The sequence below is a fragment of the Carassius carassius genome, chromosome 2 (assembly GCF_963082965.1).
Source record: "Carassius carassius chromosome 2, fCarCar2.1, whole genome shotgun sequence".
NCBI lineage: Eukaryota > Metazoa > Chordata > Actinopteri > Cypriniformes > Cyprinidae > Carassius > Carassius carassius.
Window position 1 is genome coordinate 8,759,627 of NC_081756.1, and position 19,798 is coordinate 8,779,424.

Consider the following 19,798-nt stretch of genomic DNA (forward strand, 5'->3'; position numbering starts at 1 on the left):
TCATGCAAAATTTATTATTTGCATTTCTAAAGGAAAAAACGGAAAAAGCAGCTTGATGACCAAAAAAATAAAATAAAATAAAATAAATAACCAGTGTAATGTTTAGTATACGTGACCGCTGAGTGCAGATTGTCACTGATTGGCTAAAACCCTCAGTTATATGTGGTGAAATATGTGCATTTTAACAAACGTAATTGCCTTCAATATTAGTGTTCAGCCGTCAGAAGTGAAGCATCTTCTTAAAGGAGTGTGACTCTTTACCAATCAGCAGTTGAAAGGCGCCCCCTGTGGGTTATCAGATGTAAATGCACGCTCCCTTCTGTTAGGTCTTGTTTTGTCTTTTCTGTCGATTAGTCTCTGTAGTCAGTGAAGGTAAAGCGCAAAGGTGTTGTAAACATGAGTCTAAAAGAGTTGGGTGTCAGTGTTCGGCTGTTTCCGGTGATTGGATCTTTTTGGCCTTTTGCACCAGCACAAATTCAATCTCTGATGTCGATCCAGTTTGCCTTTCAGAATGTCTCCCACTTACTTTTGCACAGAAAACACGGGCTTATGTTGTATATCCTCTACAAACGTTAACAATTTTTTTGTTTGTTGTTATATTTTACATTACTTTCAATGTTATTTTTATTCTCTAATGTACAAAAGTATGATTTGTATAAATGAGTGTATGTGAATGTTTGCATCATATCACCACGTCTGCTTGTGAAAACACCAACAAACTCACATTGGAAGGTAAAAATACGATATATTGATGGTTTATGGAAACCTGGGAACTTTAATTTGTTTGACGATCAGCAATAATGCTTTGGTTTTTTTTTTTTTCTTCTCTTTTTCTCCAAGCCAAACTGAGATGAATCGCTCAAAAAGATAATATTGTGTCAAATGGAGTTTAGAGAATATGTTTTCTTGCTGCAGTCAAGTAGGAATTATAAAAGGAAAGTGAAAGGCCATGTATATTAATGAAAAGAAAAGTCTATTTGCAGAATATAGAGAAGAAGATTCACAAAGCTTTGAGATTGTCACTGTAAGATCTCCAGATCTGTTCCTACTCTTCTGCCCCACATTCTCATCACACTTTATTGTGTTTGATGGCTGGTTTTTGAATGTCATTTTTCATGACCTCAGAACCCCATGCAGCATAATATCTCAATCAGTGGTGTGTTTTTGATTTGGAAAACCAATGGTGTGTGATCGAATAATTTATTATTACCAGAATGGTTAATGTGTTCCAGAAATAAAATATTTTCTTGTTTAAAAAAAAAAAACGTGTTTTTTTTTTTTTTTCTTCCTCCAGTAGATATGATTCTCTATTAGGGATTTTTATTGTTTTTGTCAGTTGTTTGAATTTTTTTTTTTTGAACTCAACAAACATAGTACACACTTATGTATTTTTAAATAAAATATAAAGTCTGTTATTATTATATAACATCATTATTATTATATATATATATATATAAATACCACTTTTTTATTAAAAATATATATTTTTTATTTTTTTATTAAAATTTTCAACTTTAAACTTAAAATTATTTTTAAAATTAATTAAAAGAATTAAATTTTTTTTTTTACAATTATCATTATTTTTTTTATTAAAAAGTCTCTTAAGCAAACCAAGGCCGCATTTATTTGAATAAAAAATAACAGTAAAAACTGTAATAATATTACTATTTAAAAAAAAATTCTATGTTTTAAATATTATTTCAAATGTAATTTATTAAAGTGATGTAAAGCTGAATTTTCAGCATCATAACTCCAGTCTTCAGTGTCACAGGGTCCTTCAGAAATCATTTGCTGCTCAATAGACATTTATTATCAGTTTTGAGACTTAATATTTTAGTGGAAACCGTTTTTTTCTTTCTGATACCTGTACCAGTGGTGTATATGGTCAGTATTACTAGTAGTTAACATGTTAATTTGTTCAGTGTGGACCTGTTATTTAGACATCAGATGTACAAAACACTCAAAATGTTGCGCACTTTATTGAAAATGTCAATTAGGTTTGCCACAGGCTATAGCTCTGGGTCTAGAAGAACTAACAACAAAAACATTATACCTACTTAATACAAGCCATTCTGTCTAAAAGAGCAAAGTAACAACCGTATTATTTCTTGGTCAAGGCTTGTAATCAAGTTTATGCATTTGATTCTTATTATACTCTTTTTTTTTTTCAACACACAACTAATACGAAACTTTCTTTTGATACATTTCAGGCCACTGTTTTCAAGGCAAAGAGTTAAAAACCTTTCAGCAAAGTTTCTTTTTAAAACAAATGTCAGATAAGACATTTCAGGGATTTGTTCATATATTATACAGTGGTTTAAAGTAGTAAACACTACAACTGTAATAATTTCGTTCATAGTTTCTATAAAATAGTCCCTGAAGTCCCTGAAGTAGCCATCCAGCTCGTCACCATGAACAAAAAGTCGATAAACAGGTTCAGATTTCTCATTTAAACACTATTTCAGAAGTGCACATCATGTGATCTCAATATGGGGGGACTACTGTGCATTTCTTTAGGTTTTAAAGTGATAGTTCACCCAAAAATGTAAATTCTGTCATTTATTCACCCTAATGTCAGAATTTTCTTTTTTTTCATTTCACTATACCTTAAGTTTCTAAAGTGGAACTAATTTCTTTATGCATCTTTTGTTTCTGTTCTCCTTTTGAACTCATTTGACAGAATAGTGATCTTGTTCAACCCTGTTCACTCACTCACCCTCTCCAGTAGTTTGCTCTTCATGAAGGGTTCACCACATTGTATGTATACAAGACTTTTTTTTAAGAAAAAAAATTAAGTAATGAAAATGATGAACACATGCAACGAAATCACTAACACTTTAACCAAAATTAAAATGAAAACCGATAAAACATACACACACACACACACATATATATATATATATTAACCTGTCACCAGAGGTGGGTAGTAACGAGTTACATTTACTTCGTTACATTTACTTGAGTAATTTTTTGGGGTAACGAATACTTTTCGGAGTATATTTAAAGATGGGTACTTTATACTCTTACTTGAGTAAATTTTTGGGGAAAAATCTGTACTTTTACTTCGTTACTGTGGGCGACGCTCCTCTCGTTACTTTATCTTAATGCAATAAATGTTATAAATGTTTATTCCAAACGCGCCGTCTACTTTTCTCTGGGCAATGAGCGATGCCCATTCGCGAATGATTCATTATTCTGAGTCAATTCTGTTCAAAGGCTTGATCAAACCAATTGGCAAACGAGTGAATTGGTTCATGAATCAGTTTGAATGAGTCGTTCAGTTCCCTGCCGCACGCGCTGAGCGTCTGAAGTGGTTCACTCGGAGTTGTAACGTTTAAGAACAGAAAGAGCGCTGAAAACGTGGCTGGAACTGCACTGAATTGAAATCTGCAAAGGCTATTATTTGCTAGCGATGGAGATCCTTATTAGATGAACACCGGATGTGCTGTCTACTGTTTAACAGGTAATAACTTGGGCTACATTCGATTACAGTACACGATACCACTGTGACATTAGTTTGTTGTACGTGTGGCTTATAACAGAAGGGAGTCAAGTTGAATTCAGCTTCCAAAAGACAAAAAATAGCCGATTAAGATTTTATTAATTTTAATACAATCACACTGGTGCAAGTACGTTCAGCGAGTCATATTATCAGCTGCTAAATTCAGATCTGTGATTGCTTGCTGGCGCTGAGCCAGAGATAGATGCGTCTATACAGCGCTGTGCATTATAACCAATCACACATGATTCTTTTGAGCTTATTAAAGCATTGGCCAATCAGAGGCGTTCAGATGAGTCATCGCTGAAATGCCGGTGCTTGCTTCACTCGCTCACTGACTGAATACCTCTTTCTGGCGAATTCTCTCGCAGAAACAACAAAGTGCAGATGTGTGTACGAATCTTTAATTAAGATATTGATTTCACAGTGTTAACAGTTTCAGTGATTTTAATGGGAGTTTCTGAGAGTGATTGAAATCTAGACTGTCAGTGAAAATGATCTTTAATAATGTAATGTTATTTGCTCTCTTTCTGAACAATGAAAGATTAGTAGTAATATTTATATCACATTAACTTTCAATGTTAAATTCACATTTAATACAAAGTCAGTCGTATTAAAAATATGTTATGTCATGACACCTATATCTGTTACTTAAGTAAACAGACAGGGTTTTATAATAAATTACATAAATTAGAGTAAAGGCTGATGAAATATATACATTTATACACGCACACATACATTACATACATGTTATCTATATATCTAAATAAAAATAGGCTCAGTATATATGACCCAAAGTAACTAGTAACTAACTACTTGAGTAGATTTTTTATCCGATACTCTTTTACTCTTACTCAAGTAACTATTCAAGACTAGTACTTTTACTTTTACTTGAGTAAATATTTCTAGAAGTACTTTTACTTTTACTTGAGTACAGTTTTTGGGTACTCTACCCACCTCTGCCTGTCACACCCCAGAACTCACACCACATTCATCTCATCTTCATAATAAACATTCACGAGGGGAGGGACTGAACCAGAACAACTACAAAACATCAGCAGGTGGACAAAAAAAGACTGTGCACTGAACTCAGTTTTAAGATTGGGAAAAATATGTAATTGTTGAGTTTATGATTGTGTTGTGGTCAGAAAAATAGTACGCTTGTAAAGTATTTTTTTTTTATTAAAATAATATAATATAATAAATATGCCAGGTTGTTCACTGCAAAACGTTTTTCTTCCTCAGTATTTTTTATTCTAGTATAAATCTCTAAACATTTGTAAATAAACGTACAAAAATATTAAAAATGTTAAATCTTAAAAAGTTTACTGAAAAATTTAGTGAGTGTGCACTTACAACAAGAAAAAATTATCAGTGGAGCATGAAAAATAAACTTAATCCAGAGGGAAAACAAGATTATTTTTCTTCACTGAGATATATATATATATATATATATTTTTTTTTTTTCAGTTTTAGAAAACAAAATGTAATACATTGTCATTTTCCATTTAAAGTAAATGTATCTTGACTTAAGAATGTATAGTAATGTGAATATAAGAATATGTTTGTAATTTAAAAAGAGACAAAAGGTAGAAGAAATGAGTAAGAAAACTTTTTTTGGATCATTTGATAATTTTATAAAATAACCAATTTGGAGAATGAATGGATGCATGGAAATGATCATTTACAGCATTTTTATTTTTAGTGCCTTTGAGAAATAAAATATAATTTTTTTTAATCATTAAAAAAATATGATAAGAAATCCCAGTGTGCAATATCAAGCAGTATAACAAACCATTTTTGCAAAAATAACTGGAAGTGAATCACACCGGAAGCCTTGCATATTCAAGTTGTAAATGCGTGTGCTTACATAAAGACTTTGTTCTGGTGTTCATAATTACAATGCATGCTAACGGTTCAGTTCAGGCTTCAGTGTAAATGGGGTTTTCTATTTGGCAGCAGGGTGAATTTAGGACAGGTGACCGGTCTACAGAGATGATATCCATTCAGGCATGTGAGCCAAACCCAATAATGAGCAGAAGAGGAACTGTTCTTGTACGAGTCCATCACAAAACCCTGCTGCTCTGCTGCACAGGCACAAATAAGTAACCCTCCCAGCAGCCCACCACACTGTCTGCAGAACAGCTCCTCACTACATAGTATTCACTCATTAGTGGTGGACTTTGTTACCGTTTTACTCTTTGACTCCATTCAAAGATACAGTGTACCCCAACAGTATTTGGACACTTACGCCACACTTAATGCAGTTCATTCAGAAAATGTTAGTGTCCAGATACTTTTTAGAGCCAATGTACAGGGGCTGGACTGACATGCAGCCATATGCTTTTAATTTTTTTCTGATGTTTTTAAAAGGTCATGAAAAAAAAATATATATAACTTATTTTCTTCCATTCACCACTTTTTTTTTTTATTACAATAAATGCAGTTTTTCAGCCACTCAGAGTTATGTTAGTATCATGGATATATTATAACTTTGTATCGATGTTCTCCATTTAAATTTTTTGTTAAAATGAGTTAAGTTTAAAGTTTTAATAATTTAGTAATGATACATTTTTCAGTTTTAGTTATTTTAGTTCTTCAAGTTTAAACTAAAAGAAAATGATAACTGATGCCTTATCCAGCTAAAATCAATTATTATTATTTTTTTAAATAAAAAATCATTAGTTTCATTAGTTTTATTACAAGTTAACATTTTCAGTTAGTTAACATTTATATCAACTGTCAAATTTTTTTAATGGTTTTAGTTTTATTTTTAGTTTTGGTTAACAATAATAATGCTGCTTCCTTGTCTTATGAATTCTGAGATATAATCTACCAGACAACTAAAGAAAAGCAGCAACCCTCATGAGAAAATTAAATATAGACTGTTTGAAATGGCATACTACTAGTCCTGTTTCCAGATAATATCCATATAATAATAGACCATATATGTAAATAAAACATGATACAAAATAAAGATCATCAAAAATCTCCTGTAGAACAACACTGTTCGTTATTCTCATTCCCATTCTCTATTCCCAGTATGCATTATGCAGTCATACTCATTTCTTATTATCCTGCAAAAAGTGAGATGGCATTATTACATTGCCTGTATAATTCAATAAGTGGTGTCCAGTTATCATCTGGAATATAAAATTGCATTTCTATTCCAGTTTTGTGTATAAATGCTTTAATTTTGGGCAGTTTGGTTAAATAGTGAGCCTAGAGAGATAGTAATATTATTGGTGCATAACACTGGAAAAAGACGACTGAGCACAATGCATTGTGGGATAGAGTTTCTCAAGCAGAGTGCTCTGATTGTATGATGCACAGTTTGACAAAATTTGAAACTCATCTAGGAATATATGCAAAAATTCACATACTGTAGGATACTATATACTGCAAAAACAGTAATAGTATTATGCAATTTCAAACAGTCAATACTTTACCTACATTCTGTGTAGACATCTCACATCAAGAAGCTAAATGTGGTATTGCAAATTTAAACCCTGTTTCAGATCTTTTTACTACCCCAGACAGAGCATGTTAAAACAGAAAGCAAACTAAATGAAAGACAGTAATGTCACTTAATATACTTCAACATTAACCTCTAGAGGATTTAGTGCTAGTGTTTAGTGAAGGCCTTTAAGCTCTTGAAACAGTAACATGCCATTTGTTAGTTTTCTTTCAAATATAGGCACAGAAACACTAAAACTGCATGCCGTTTTCACTAGTTTGAAATGCAAATATATTTATATTGCTTTAATATGTTGCATAACCATATATGAATATGATTTTGGAACATATACATAGGGAACATAAACACAATGCATGTTACCCTTTTTTTTCTCATTTTACTGCAAAATCTCATCAAATCTCCTTGAACCCTGGACCACAAAACCAGTCTTAAGAGTCAGTTTTTCGAAATTTAGATTTATACAGTACATCATCTGAAAGCTGAATAAATAATCTTTCCATTGATGTATGGTTCGGACGATATTTGGCTGAGATACAACTATTGAATACTGAGAAAATCACCTTTAAAGTTGTCCAAATTAATTCTTAGCCATGCAGATTACTAATCAAAATAAAGTTTTGATATATTTACAGTAGGAAATGTACAAAATATCTTCATGGAACATGATCTTTACTTAATATCCTAATGATTTTTGGCATAAAAGAAAAATCGATAATTTTCACCCATACAATGTTTTTTTGGCTATTGCTAAAAATATACCCCAGCGACTTAAGACTGGTTTTGTGCTCCAGGGTCACATATAACCATGTGTCCAAACTGTTCAGTACAAACATTTGGCTGCCCATTGAATTTTCCTAAACTGAAAGGAAATATGGCATGTAAAGGGGAACAACCAATACTAAATGACTGTATGTAACATGAAGAAATATTGCAGTCAATGTTCATAATGTATAAAAATTAATCATGAATAAATGGATAGTGTTATGCAAGTCAAACAGGAAACACTGAAGTGGCATGGAAACCATTTTGCTGATGTGACTAGTTTAAAAAAAGCTAAAACTAGTTCAAGTAAAAAATATTTGTTTAAGTTTCCACTTGCGTGTTAGACATGTTCCTCAAAGCTAAAGTTTGGTCAGCAAAATTTATATTTTTTCCCTTTATGAAAGTCATTTAAAATTGATTAATGATCTCGTGAGCTTTTAAAAAAATAAGCTTCTTGGTGCTTGTAAAATTCAGTTCCTCTAAAAAACAAGCTTTTCATCTGCTTGAAATCACGTGCAGTTTGTGAAGTCTCACAGAGTGTGATTTCCTCAAGGCACCAGTTTTCTGGACATAGCACAAAAAAAATAATAAAAGAAACTTTTTTTTTTCAGCCCAGGAAACTCAGACCAACCATTACTGAAAAACCGAACAGGAGGAAGAAAACTTTGAGTAGAGGCCGCTCAGGGGAGTTCAGCTCATGGGGAAGAATCTCTAGGAAGGTGATGTAGACAAACGTCCCGGCCGCCAGCCCCTCCAGCACCGCCTGGATGAAAGTGCCAGCCTGCAGCTTAGACTCAATCACTGTGATGCCGATGCCAATGCCGAGAGGAGACATCACAGCGAAGAAGGTCACGTAGATCGCCACCCACATGGGCCTGACCTCACTCTGAACCAGCTTCACTGACAGACTGAACACAATGATGCTCTTGTGGACCAGGATAGCGATGCAGATCTCCAGGACCTGAGCAGAAAGAGGAGAACTCATTGTATCTTTAGGTTGAAATCATCCCTACTTTATTACAATTCCTATTACATTTATTAAAATTGTACAGTATTCCAAAAGAGGAAAAATGGCCTTCATAATCTTTCATGTAGCTGTAAAAAAAAAAACAAAAAACAATTCTAATAATATTTACATCCAAATAGATTAAAAAAATTAAATTGTCATTCACTCACCCTAATCATGGCTTACTAAAAGCCATTTTGGCACATTACATTGAGATAAAATATATTTTAACACACTTCCTGTTTAAAATGAAACTATTTTGTAGCCACGGTGATAAAACTAAATTATCTTAAAACCCTGTGTAGTGGCAAAAAACCTATTGTGACAAGTTTATAATTAAGTATAATTATATAAAAAAAATGAACTCGAGGAACGAAACACGAGCCACAGCTCCCAGTAAACACTTTTCCACAAAAAATCTACATCCCTTAGTATTATAATTTTACAGTTGTAGAGTATTCAATCTTATTATTTCTCAGTGAAATATTTGTTTTTTTGGGAAGTAATATTAATTTTAATAATTACTTTTAATATATTATTCTTAAATACTAGATTTTCATTTTATTTTACAGTAAATTGTTAGAATAGTAACATTTCTTATTTTGTTTAAAATTGTTTAATAATAATAATAATGATGAGAATAATATTTTTTTACTGCTTTATTATTAGCATTTCTTATTTTGTTTAAAAACTTTTTATTATTAATAATGATCATTATTAATATTTTAATCATGCAGCTCTACAAACAAACATAGCTTTTAAAAAAAAAAATATATATATATATATGTATTGTGTTTAAAATTCACAAACATAGAGAAAATACTGCAATGTTGCAAACTGTGCAGCCTTATCTTCAGTTATTAAAACTGACTTTACATTTATATTTATATCTTCTTTTGTGTTGCACAGAAGAAAGAAAGTCACACTGGTTTGGAATAAATAATGAAAAAAAAAAATCATATTTGGGTAAACTATCCCTTACATTGTTAAAGTGTTTAGTGTATCACAAGATAAAGCATGCATGAGTCGAAGTCACAATGCTAGAAACCTTCATCAGTTTTCTAACAAATCAGCAAAGTGACTCAACAGAGAGCTGTCAAGCTAAACAAAACTCAATAAAATCACCTTAGTTTCTGTGGTCTGCAAGCCAATGGCCAAACCCTCAAACACAGAGTGGAGAGAAAGAGACAGAAAGAGCACGAAGGAGCGAAAGGACGAGTGCGAGTTAAGATCCATGTGGGTGTGGTGACCGCTCCCCTCCAGACTGTTCAGCGAATGATGTCCATGACCCGCGGGAGCTAAAAGAGGAGCCGTCTCCTCATCTCCGTGGCCCTCTGTGCAGCTCAGGACTGTTTTTTCTAAGATCAAGACTGTGAAGAAGCCACACGCCATGATGAACTCTGCTAGCGGGAAGCCACCCTGGAAGACGAGAACTGGCATTAGCAACACAGAAATTACATTTTGAATTTAAGAGGGCTCTTTAAAGATTGCTTTACTCGTGATAACTAAATGAGCTCACATCAAGGCCTTGTTTTTTTAGCTCTTCGTGTATGTCGGAGAGGTAGTTTGGGATGATGTCTAACAAGCAGGCGGATAGGAAGACGCCACCCGCAAAGCAGCCCACAAAACTCAGCACAGCCTTGTGGGATTCTGGAGACAAGGAAAAACAAATCAAAGTCATGTTACATTGATTAATGGTGCCATTGATTGATGAAACAATGATACAATCTTTCTCTAATCACTTCTTTTACCTTATCAGCCATAGTAAAAAAAGTTTCGCCAGAGGAGATATAATCAGATGCAAAGCATGAATTAAAAACACATCATAAGTGAGCAATGCATGTGAATTTTATCACATGTAACTATAATTTTAATTAAGACACTTGATTATGCACAGCCCTAAAACTTGAAATCCTAACTAACCAAAGTGCTATGGCATTTAGCTCAAATGAAAACCAATCTAACCAAGTCTATGGTGAAGACTGCAATCAAGAGTAAAGACTGCAATATTTCGCATGTTCAAACACCAGTTTCACTTCCACCCTGATGCCCATCTGTGAGCGAAATTCATATTTTAGAAACACTCCTCTAGCAGTCCTTATCAGGTGACTCTCATGTGTTTGTAGTTTTATGAAACCAATAAGTAACTCGTATTAAGACTTGACCTATTCCTTATGTGTGGTAGCCTACATATATCCAGAATCCATGAACACCCATTCATAAACACATAAATAACGAGCAAATGCACGACATAACAGTGTATAACGTTACACACAGAACTTGCTTATGCTGGGAGGAGGCGACAAATAAAAAATATATTTATATTATTTATACTATACTACAGTAAAACTGATGACAACAACACCATAAAAACTTAAATATAATAGTTTACCTGTTCCACTAGAGGCTTGAAACCATCTCATCCGCGCTGGGATGAAACCAAAAATCAAAGTTAGGACCAGCAGCCCAACCAAAGCTCCTACTTTTACCTGCAGCAGGTAATCCATCGCGGCTAGAAATTCATAAAAACATGAAACTGACGTAAATGTAATCAAACAGGAGAGAGAGGACAGGTGCCTCTGTCAAACACTGACTGGTCAATATTATAAAGCTATATAGAAATGCTTCGATGTTGAGTAGTGTCTGTGAATGATGAACCACATTATTACGTAGTTCGTGTTAGTTAAGCGGTTCATTCTAATCATGCTTAACTTATGAAGACACACTAATGTCAATCGTTCGCCCCGCCCCTTGTCATGACGTCTACTTCCAGCTTAATTTTTACTCGCTCGACACCCAAACTTTGCATCTAGCGCTACATAAATATCAACATTTCCGTATATTTATTATTTTTGAGTCAGAGTGTGATTATTATTACACTAATGCCTAGAATATAATATCTGAACGTATTTAAAGAGTCTATTTAGTATTTTTGCAGCCAACGAGAGCCCCCTGTAGGAGTACTATTTTACTTCAATGCCAGAGTAATTTGTCAGTTCTACTTCATTCATTTGTCAATGTCAATGTCAATGTCAATGTCACCTTTATTTATATAGCGCTTTAAACAAAATACATTGCGTCAAAGCAACTGAACAACATTTATTAGGAAAACAGTGTCAATAATGCAAAAATGATAGTTAAAGGCAGTTCATCATTGGATTCAGTTATGTCATCTCTGTTCAGTTAAATAGTGTCTGTGCATTTATTTGCAATCAAGTCAACGATGTCGCTGTAGATGAAGTGTCCCCAACTAAGCAAGCCAGAGGCGACAGCGGCAAGGAACCGAAACTCCATCGGTGACAGAATGGAGAAAAAAACCTTGGGAGAAACCAGGCTCAGTTGGGGGGCCAGTTCTCCTCTGACCAGACGAAACCAGTAGTTCAATTCCAGACTGCAGCAAAGTCAAATTGTGCAGAAGAATCATCTGTTTCCTGTGGTCTTGTCCTGGTGCTCCTCTGAGACAAGGTCTTTACAGGGGATCTGTATCTGGGGCTCTAGTTGTCCTGGTCTCCGCTGTCTTTCATGGATGTAGAGGTCCTTTCTAGGTGCTGATCCACCATCTGGTCTGGATACGTACTGGATCCGGGTGACTGCAGTGACCCTCTGATCTGGACACAGACTGGATCTGGTGGCCACGGTGACCTCGGAACAAGAGAGAAACAGACAAATATTAGCGTAGATGCCATTCTTCTAATGATGTAGCAAGTACATAGATTGTTATGGGAAGTGTATCCGGTTCCGGTTTACCTAATTAATGCAGCCTAAAAATCCTTTAACGGATTTGGATAATAAAAGCATATTCGTTTGTTATGTGTATGCCAGGTTAAAGAGATGGGTCTTTAATCTAGATTTAAACTGCAAGAGTGTGTCTGCCTCCCGAACAATGTTAGGTAGGTTATTCCAGAGTTTGGGCGCCAAATAGGAAAAGGATCTGCCGCCTGCAGTTGATTTTGATATTCTTGGTATTATCAAATTGCCTGAGTTTTGAGAACGTAGCGGACGTAGAGGGTTATAATTTAAAAGGAGCTCATTCAAATACTGAGGAGCTAAACCATTCAGGGCTTTATAAGTAATAAGCAATATTTTAAAATCTATGCGATGCTTGATAGGGAGCCAGTGCAGTGTTGACAGGACCGGGCTAATATGGTCATACTTCCTGGTTCTAGTAAGAACTCTTGCTGCTGCATTTTGGACTAGCTGTAGTTTGTTTACTAAGCGTGCAGAACAACCACCCAATAAAGCATTACAATAATCTAACCTTGAGGTCATAAATGCGTGGATTAACATTTCTGCATTTGACATTGAGAGCATAGGCCGTAATTTAGATATATTTTTGAGATGGAAAAATGCAGTTTTACAAATGCTAGAAACGTGGCTTTCTAAGGAAAGATTGCGATCAAGTAGCACACCTAGGTTCCTAACTGATGATGAAGAATTGACAGAGCAACCATCAAGTCTTAGACAGTGTTCTAGGTTATTACAAGCAGAGTTTTTAGGCCCTATAATTAACACCTCTGTTTTTTCAGAATTTAGCAGTAAGAAATTACTCGTCATCCAGTTTTTTATATCGACTATGCAATCCATTAGTTTTTCAAATTGGTGTGTTTCACCGGGCTGCGAAGAAATATAGAGCTGAGTATCATCATTTCAGTGATTAGACGGCATGGCATAGAGCTGCACTTCTCGGTATGACTAAACCGCACATGACTGCCTTGAGACTTTTTTTTTTCATTTATATTTTTTTTTGCAGAGGGAACTAGAGAAGTTTCTATGAAGCCTCAGTGATCTTTTAAAAGTAGCCATAATATTTATGCTTTATCTTTTCAAAAATCAAATTAAATCACTTTCATTGTAACGTCACCACATCACACGTGCCTTGGTGAGTGAAATTCTTGGGAGTGTGCTCCAGAAAGTGCAGAAGCAATTTACATATAGACAGGCTTTGAGGCTTATACAGATGACAATGTGCAATATACACATATACACATATACTCAGTACACACAGTGCACCATTACACATACTTAGAGTTAACAATACACATTATACACAGTTTGTACATAAAATTAGCAATACACAATTATACACTATATGTATGTACACATTCTGCATTATGTAGACATAGATTCACATAATATTTGCGGGAAAAAACTAGCTACGTGTACTGCGCTACACTAACTGAGACTTGTCATGTCACTTGTATACTTTTGTTGTTCTCTCGTTGGTCTGATTGCTTCTATTGTTCTCATTTGTAAGTCGCTTTGGATGAAAATGTCTAAATTATTAAATGTAAATAATATATGCAAAGGTGCAACAGATTATGCATGAACTGGATACGCAAAGTGTCATGGATGTGCACTGGATACATTATTGTATTTAGTGCAGTATGTAGAGCATTCTGTGGGACGGGTGGCTGGAGTCTCTGATGATCTTCCTGGCTTTCCTTTTACACCGCCTGGTGTAGATGTCCTGGAGGGAGGGAAGCTCACCTCCAACAATGAAGCAGGCAGTTCGCATGACCCTTTGCAGAGCTTTGTGGTTGCCAGTGTAACACCTCTCTCCCAGGTCCTCAGCGCCACACCACGTACTTACTTGGATTGGGCCTCGAACCCCAGTCTCCGGCATGGGAGGCGGACGCACTATCAAGGAGGCTAAATGACTATCGCTAGTGCATCTCTTGAGATCAGGGGAGTGAGGTTTACCTGCACAGCACCTACTTGCTGGTCTCTACCTCACTCCCATCCGGGTCACGGCACCAATACAACCCCTCTCTCCTGGGTCCTCACCGCCACACCTCATACTTAATCCAAGTGGGCCTCGAACCAGGGTCTCCGGCGCGGGAGGTGGATGTACTGTACTAACAAGAAGGCTAAATCACTGCACGAGCATTACACGAGCGGTGCTGTTTGCAAACCAGGCAGTGATGCAGTCAGTCAGTCAGAATCCTCTCCACAGTGGAGGTGTAGAATGGTCTGAGGATGCTGGGGCTCATTTCAAACTTCCTTAGCCATCTCAGGAAGACGAGGTGTTGATGTGCTTTCTTCAGCACTGTGTTTTATTCCTGTGTTTTGACCTTTTGACTGTGTATTCCGACTCTGATTCTCCGCTGCCTGTCCCGATCTCTGCTTGTTTCTGGTTATGATTCTGGTTATCCCTGACACACCTGACGCCATTCCTGATCTCTGCCTGTATTACCATTCTGTTGAATAAATTCTGCATATGGATCCGAACGCCTCCGACTCCTTGTTACAGAAGACTTCGCCATACCAGGATCCAGCAGCCCGGTATCCCCTTGTCACTGAGGTATCGGTTCCTGTTTCAATGTCAGCATATCACCAATCCAGCCTAACCACAGATCCAGTTGACCTGCTGTTAGATCTTAAGCAAGGAGATCGATCTATTGAGGACTATGTTCAACAGTTTTGTGAATTGGTTTATCGAGTTCCTCTAGACGATGAAGTCTTGTTTACGGATTTATTCCGTTTTGGACTCAATGAACCAGAAAAATCATGGTTACCTAGAGGGGAGTTTAATTGCAGCTTAAGGGACATAATGGACTTTGCACTCTTGTTATGTGGTTCTCCTTTCACTGTGGGAGAGGCACAGGATTTTAAAGCCCCAAAACCGCTGCACAAGATGGCCGCCAGCCCAGATGGCAGCCTCAGTTGAATTTCCAGAGTCAAGTCAGGTCCCCGTCGACTTTCCAGTGTCAGGTCAAGTATCCACTGACCGTCCAGAACAAGGTCAAGTCACCATTAACACCCAAGAGTCAAGTGAAACAACAGTTAAACTTTATGAGTCAAGTCAGGTCCCTGTTGATTTCCCAGAGTCAGGGTTAGTTCCAGTGGACCCTCCAGAGTCGAGTCAGGTCCCAGTGGACCCTCCAGAGTCGAGTCAGGTCCCAGTGGACCCTCCAGAGTCGAGTCAGGTCCAAGTGGACCCTCCAGAGTCGAGTCAGGTCACCGCTGACCCTCCAGAGTCGAGTCAGGTCACCGCTGACCCTCCAGAGTCAGGGCTGGTCACCGCGGACTTTCCAGAGTCAGGGCTGGTCACCGTTGACCTTTCAGAGTCAAGTCAAGTCACCGGTGATCTTCAAGGACAGAGTCAAGTCACAGTCGTTCTTCAGGAACCAAGTCGATGCACAGTCGTTCTTCAGGAACCAAGTCGATGCACAGTCGATCCTCAGGAACCAAGTCAAGTCACCAACGATCTTCATGAGCAAAGTCAAGTCCTCAACGATCTTCATGAGCAAAGTCAAGTCCCCATTAACCTATGTGAACTAAGTCAAGGCACAGTTGATCCTCAGGAACCAAGTCAAGTCACCAACGATCTTCATGAGCACAGTCAAGTCACAGTTGATCTTCATGAGCACAGTCAAGTCACCAACGATCTTCATGAGCACAGTCAAGTCACAGTTGATCCTCATGAACCCAATCAAATCACCACAGATCTACCAGAGCCTCGTCACATCTCAGCCGAACTCCCAGAGCCTCGTCACATCCTGTCATGGCCAGGGAGGCCGTCAATGAGTTCTCATTCATTCCTGTCATGGCCACGGAGGTCCTCCATGAACTCACCGCTTCCCTGTAATGGGCACGGAGGCCAGCTATCATCTCATCATGGCAACGGAGGCCGCTATTAAGCTGTTAATGTTCTCTGTTTCAGTCCCACCTGAGCAGACTTCTCGGCTGTGGTGGTCCTCTGCTCCGCCCTGGTGGGCTTCTGTCCCGTCTGCTCGGCTGTGGTGGTCCTCTGCACCGCCCTGGTGGGCTTCTGTCCCGTCTTCTCAGCTGTGGTGGTCCTCTGCTCCGCCCTGGTGGGCTTCTGTCCCATCTTCTCGGCTGTGGTGGTCCTCTACTCCTCCCTGGTGGGCTCCAGCTCCACCTGCTCTACTCTGGTGGTCTGCCACGCCACCTGCTCTGCCTTGGTGGACCCTTGTTCCCGAGTTAGGCCCATGGCGGTCTCCCGTTCCCGTGTTTCCTATGCCAGGCCCAGGAGGGGCTCCTGTTTTCCTGAGTTAGGCCCAGGAAGGGCTCCAGTTCCGCCTGCTCTGCCCCAGTCCCCGACCACTGCACTTCCTCATGGACCTGGCCCTCCATCCCTCCCCCTGTTCCGCCTCCGCTCCACCGCCCTCCTAGATTGTTTTGAGCGTCTGGAAGCCGCTCCTTTGGGGGTGGGCTATGTCACGATCATTAGATGGAGTGCCCATGAGCTTCAGTAGAGGGCACTCCACTCAGGACCATTCCACCCATCAACCACCAGATGTCACTTGGACACTAGCACCTCTCATACTGTTGCACCACACCCGAACTACATTACCCATGAGTCACTGCATCACAATAACCCTGCCACACCTGCACCTCATTCATCTGCCAATTTCCTTGCCACACATGCACCTCATTTACACACACACATAAAAGCAGCACACTCACTCTCACTCACTACGAAGTCTTGTTTAGCCAGTCTGACATTTCAGAACGTTTTTCCCTGTGTTAGTTATTCCTGTGTTTTGACCTTTTGACTGTGTATTCCGACTCTGATTCTCCGCTGCCTGTCCCGATCTCTGCTTGTTTCTGGTTATCCCTGACACACCTGACGCCATTCCTGATCTCTGCCTGTATTACCATTCTGTTGAATGAATGCTGCATATGGATCCGAACGCCTCCGACTCCTTGTTACAGATATTTTAAGTTAAAATGGCTTGTCATACTCGAGACTGTAAGTTCATAAGAATGTTCTCAAGTGCAATTCTTTAAAAATAATCTTATGTTCCCAAATTTTTTCTTAAGAAGTTTAAGTATTTATTACACATTAGCTAACAGGGTTTAGTCTGATTGTAAACTATTCAGCTCATACGATTGCTTTGTATTTGGTTTATTAAATAGCAAACACCGATCATTTTTATGGTAAAGTTTGTGAGATGTTTTATTTTAATGACATTAAATGTCACAATAGAATTTATATGCTAAATACTTGTAGTATTGAATGACCAGCGTTACAGTATGTTGCCCTGCTTAATCCTAATTGCAACAACCCAATAAATTAATTAAACATCCTACCTTTGTGGATTTAATACATGTAAGTCAAGACAAAAGGTAAAAAGTTATTTGTGATATTCTTAAGGATTTGAATTCTTGAATTTAAATGGTATTAACAATCTTAAGAATAAAGACAAGACTATTATTGAGTCCTGATACAGTCTTGCTTTTGTCCTATTGTTTTGTAATATTATTTATTAATTATTTTTCTTGATCGCTGTCTGGACGTCAAAATTTGACTTTTCAAGTGCTTGAAACCTTACAAAAAAACATACTGCATGGAACTTAAGTATTATATAGAACTATTAGGAACTTAAGTGTATATATAGGCTACTGTACACATATGGATTGCTAGTCTTTTTTCCCACTGGAACAAGTGGTTCTTAGAATAGGCTTATTCATAGCATTATTTGGTATGCAGGAATTAATTTTCCCAACCAGATGGAGAAGAATGATTCAGAGGTGTGAAAATAAGGGCCTAAAAATATTTGGTGAGTAAATACAAAACTTTTTAGTATGCATGTCTGACAACACATTAATTTGAGGAGAATATGAATCTTAGAAGTATATCTAAAAGTCTATCATGTATGATTTGTAGGTTACATAACTATGTATACTGTTGTTGTTCTCTTCTTGTTGGTCTGATTGCTTCTATTGTTCTCATTTGTAAGTCGCTTTGGATAAAAGAGTCTGCTAAATGATTAAATGTAAAATGTTAATGTTGTATGATAGACTGGACCAAATGCTTTGGTGCGCTAGTTGGTCTGACATGTCTTAATTAGAAAGACTGAAGCTGTCTGGAGTTTGGATCTATGAGCTCCTTTGACTGTCAGACAGCACCTATTAAATTTTTTGTCCTTAGCTATATCTTTGAGCATCGTTTAGTCATATGCACTTCAGAGCAAACAAACAAGCTCACTGCTGTGCGATCTGAGTGGAGTTAGTCAGAGGCATGAGGAGTAAAGTTTCTCATTTAATATTCCTGCAGCCAACTGAGCTCCATGCTGCTGAGTGAACGGCGCTCCCTCAGGCATCAATAATACAGAAGGAAGTTATTGTTCCTCTGCAGGCGACAGCAACACAGAATCGGAAAGCTTGTATAGAGGTTGTGCTAGGCCTTTCACTCAATCCACTCAGGTTTCAGCTGCTGTAGACAGGCCTTAGACAAGAGCGAGATGATTTTGAACATCAGTGAAGGGCCTGATTGTGTGCTGACGGTGACTTAGGGACACGTTTGTTTTATGACAGCAGGCGACCTGCTCGCTGCCACATTAGTAAAACAATACCTGCCAGGACAAGGGTACTGTTTTATGTCAGTGTTGGCACAGGTGACGATATCAGATTGAAGAATAAAATAGGGCTCATTGTGATTAAATTCTGATTATGAAAGATTTTGAGGAAAAAAATGTTGACTTTGTTTGTTTAATTGAAATATTATATGAATTAAAATATTTTTAAAAAAAAACTTTAATGCAATTACAAAGGTTTCCTTGGCAACTATATGAATTAAAATAAGTTTAAGTTGAAAAACTTAAACTAAAATTGAAATTAAATAAAAAGCTAAGTAGAAATATATATATATATATATATATATAAATACAAAAGCTGCTAACAAAATTAAAAGTTAAAATAAAATGAAAACTAATAATAATAAAAAAGCTAAAACATAAATACTGTAATGGTATATAAAAATATGAAAATAACACTGGTGTTAAGTGTTATTATAAAGCTGAAATATTTAATAAAATTAGATAAGTTGCCATGGAAATTAATTAAAATAAAAAGTAAAATAAGCTGTACTAAAATAGCTCAAACTAAAACTGAAATAATAATAAGTTAAACCTAAATAGAAATACAAATAACAAATAGAAATGACAAAGGCACATAACAATGACTAAGATTTAAGCTAAAATAAAAATGAAATATTCAAAATACTATGATATTATATATTTTTATACAGTAGTATGTAAATAATAATAATAAAAAAAACACTATTAGTAATTGTCATTACAACATA

General features: G+C 36.8%; 1 protein-coding gene across 1 annotated transcript; it reads right to left on the minus strand.

Annotated features, from left to right (window-relative positions):
• Positions 1-7,543: 7,543 nt before the first annotated feature.
• Positions 7,544-11,471, minus strand: slc39a1 (solute carrier family 39 member 1). Its single transcript, XM_059502003.1, has 4 exons — positions 11,138-11,471; positions 10,265-10,395; positions 9,871-10,164; positions 7,544-8,700 (listed from the first exon to the last, which is right to left on the minus strand). The coding sequence occupies exons 1-4, from the start codon at positions 11,250-11,252 to the stop codon at positions 8,347-8,349; spliced, it is 894 nt and encodes a 297-aa protein (XP_059357986.1). The 5' UTR covers positions 11,253-11,471; the 3' UTR covers positions 7,544-8,346.
• Between the last annotated feature and the right edge of the window lie 8,327 nt (positions 11,472-19,798).

Excerpts from the sequence above, each read along its gene's own strand:
- slc39a1 (XM_059502003.1), bottom strand. The coding sequence starts at position 11,252 with ATGGATTACCTGCTGCAGGTAAAAGTAGGAGCTTTGGTTGGGCTGCTG. Across the intron at positions 10,165-10,264 it reads TAAAAAAACAAGGCCTTGAT|GGTGGCTTCCCGCTAGCAGA; the intron begins GTGAGCTCATTT and ends CTCGTCTTCCAG. Across the intron at positions 8,701-9,870 it reads TGCAGACCACAGAAACTAAG|GTCCTGGAGATCTGCATCGC; the intron begins GTGATTTTATTG and ends CTTTCTGCTCAG.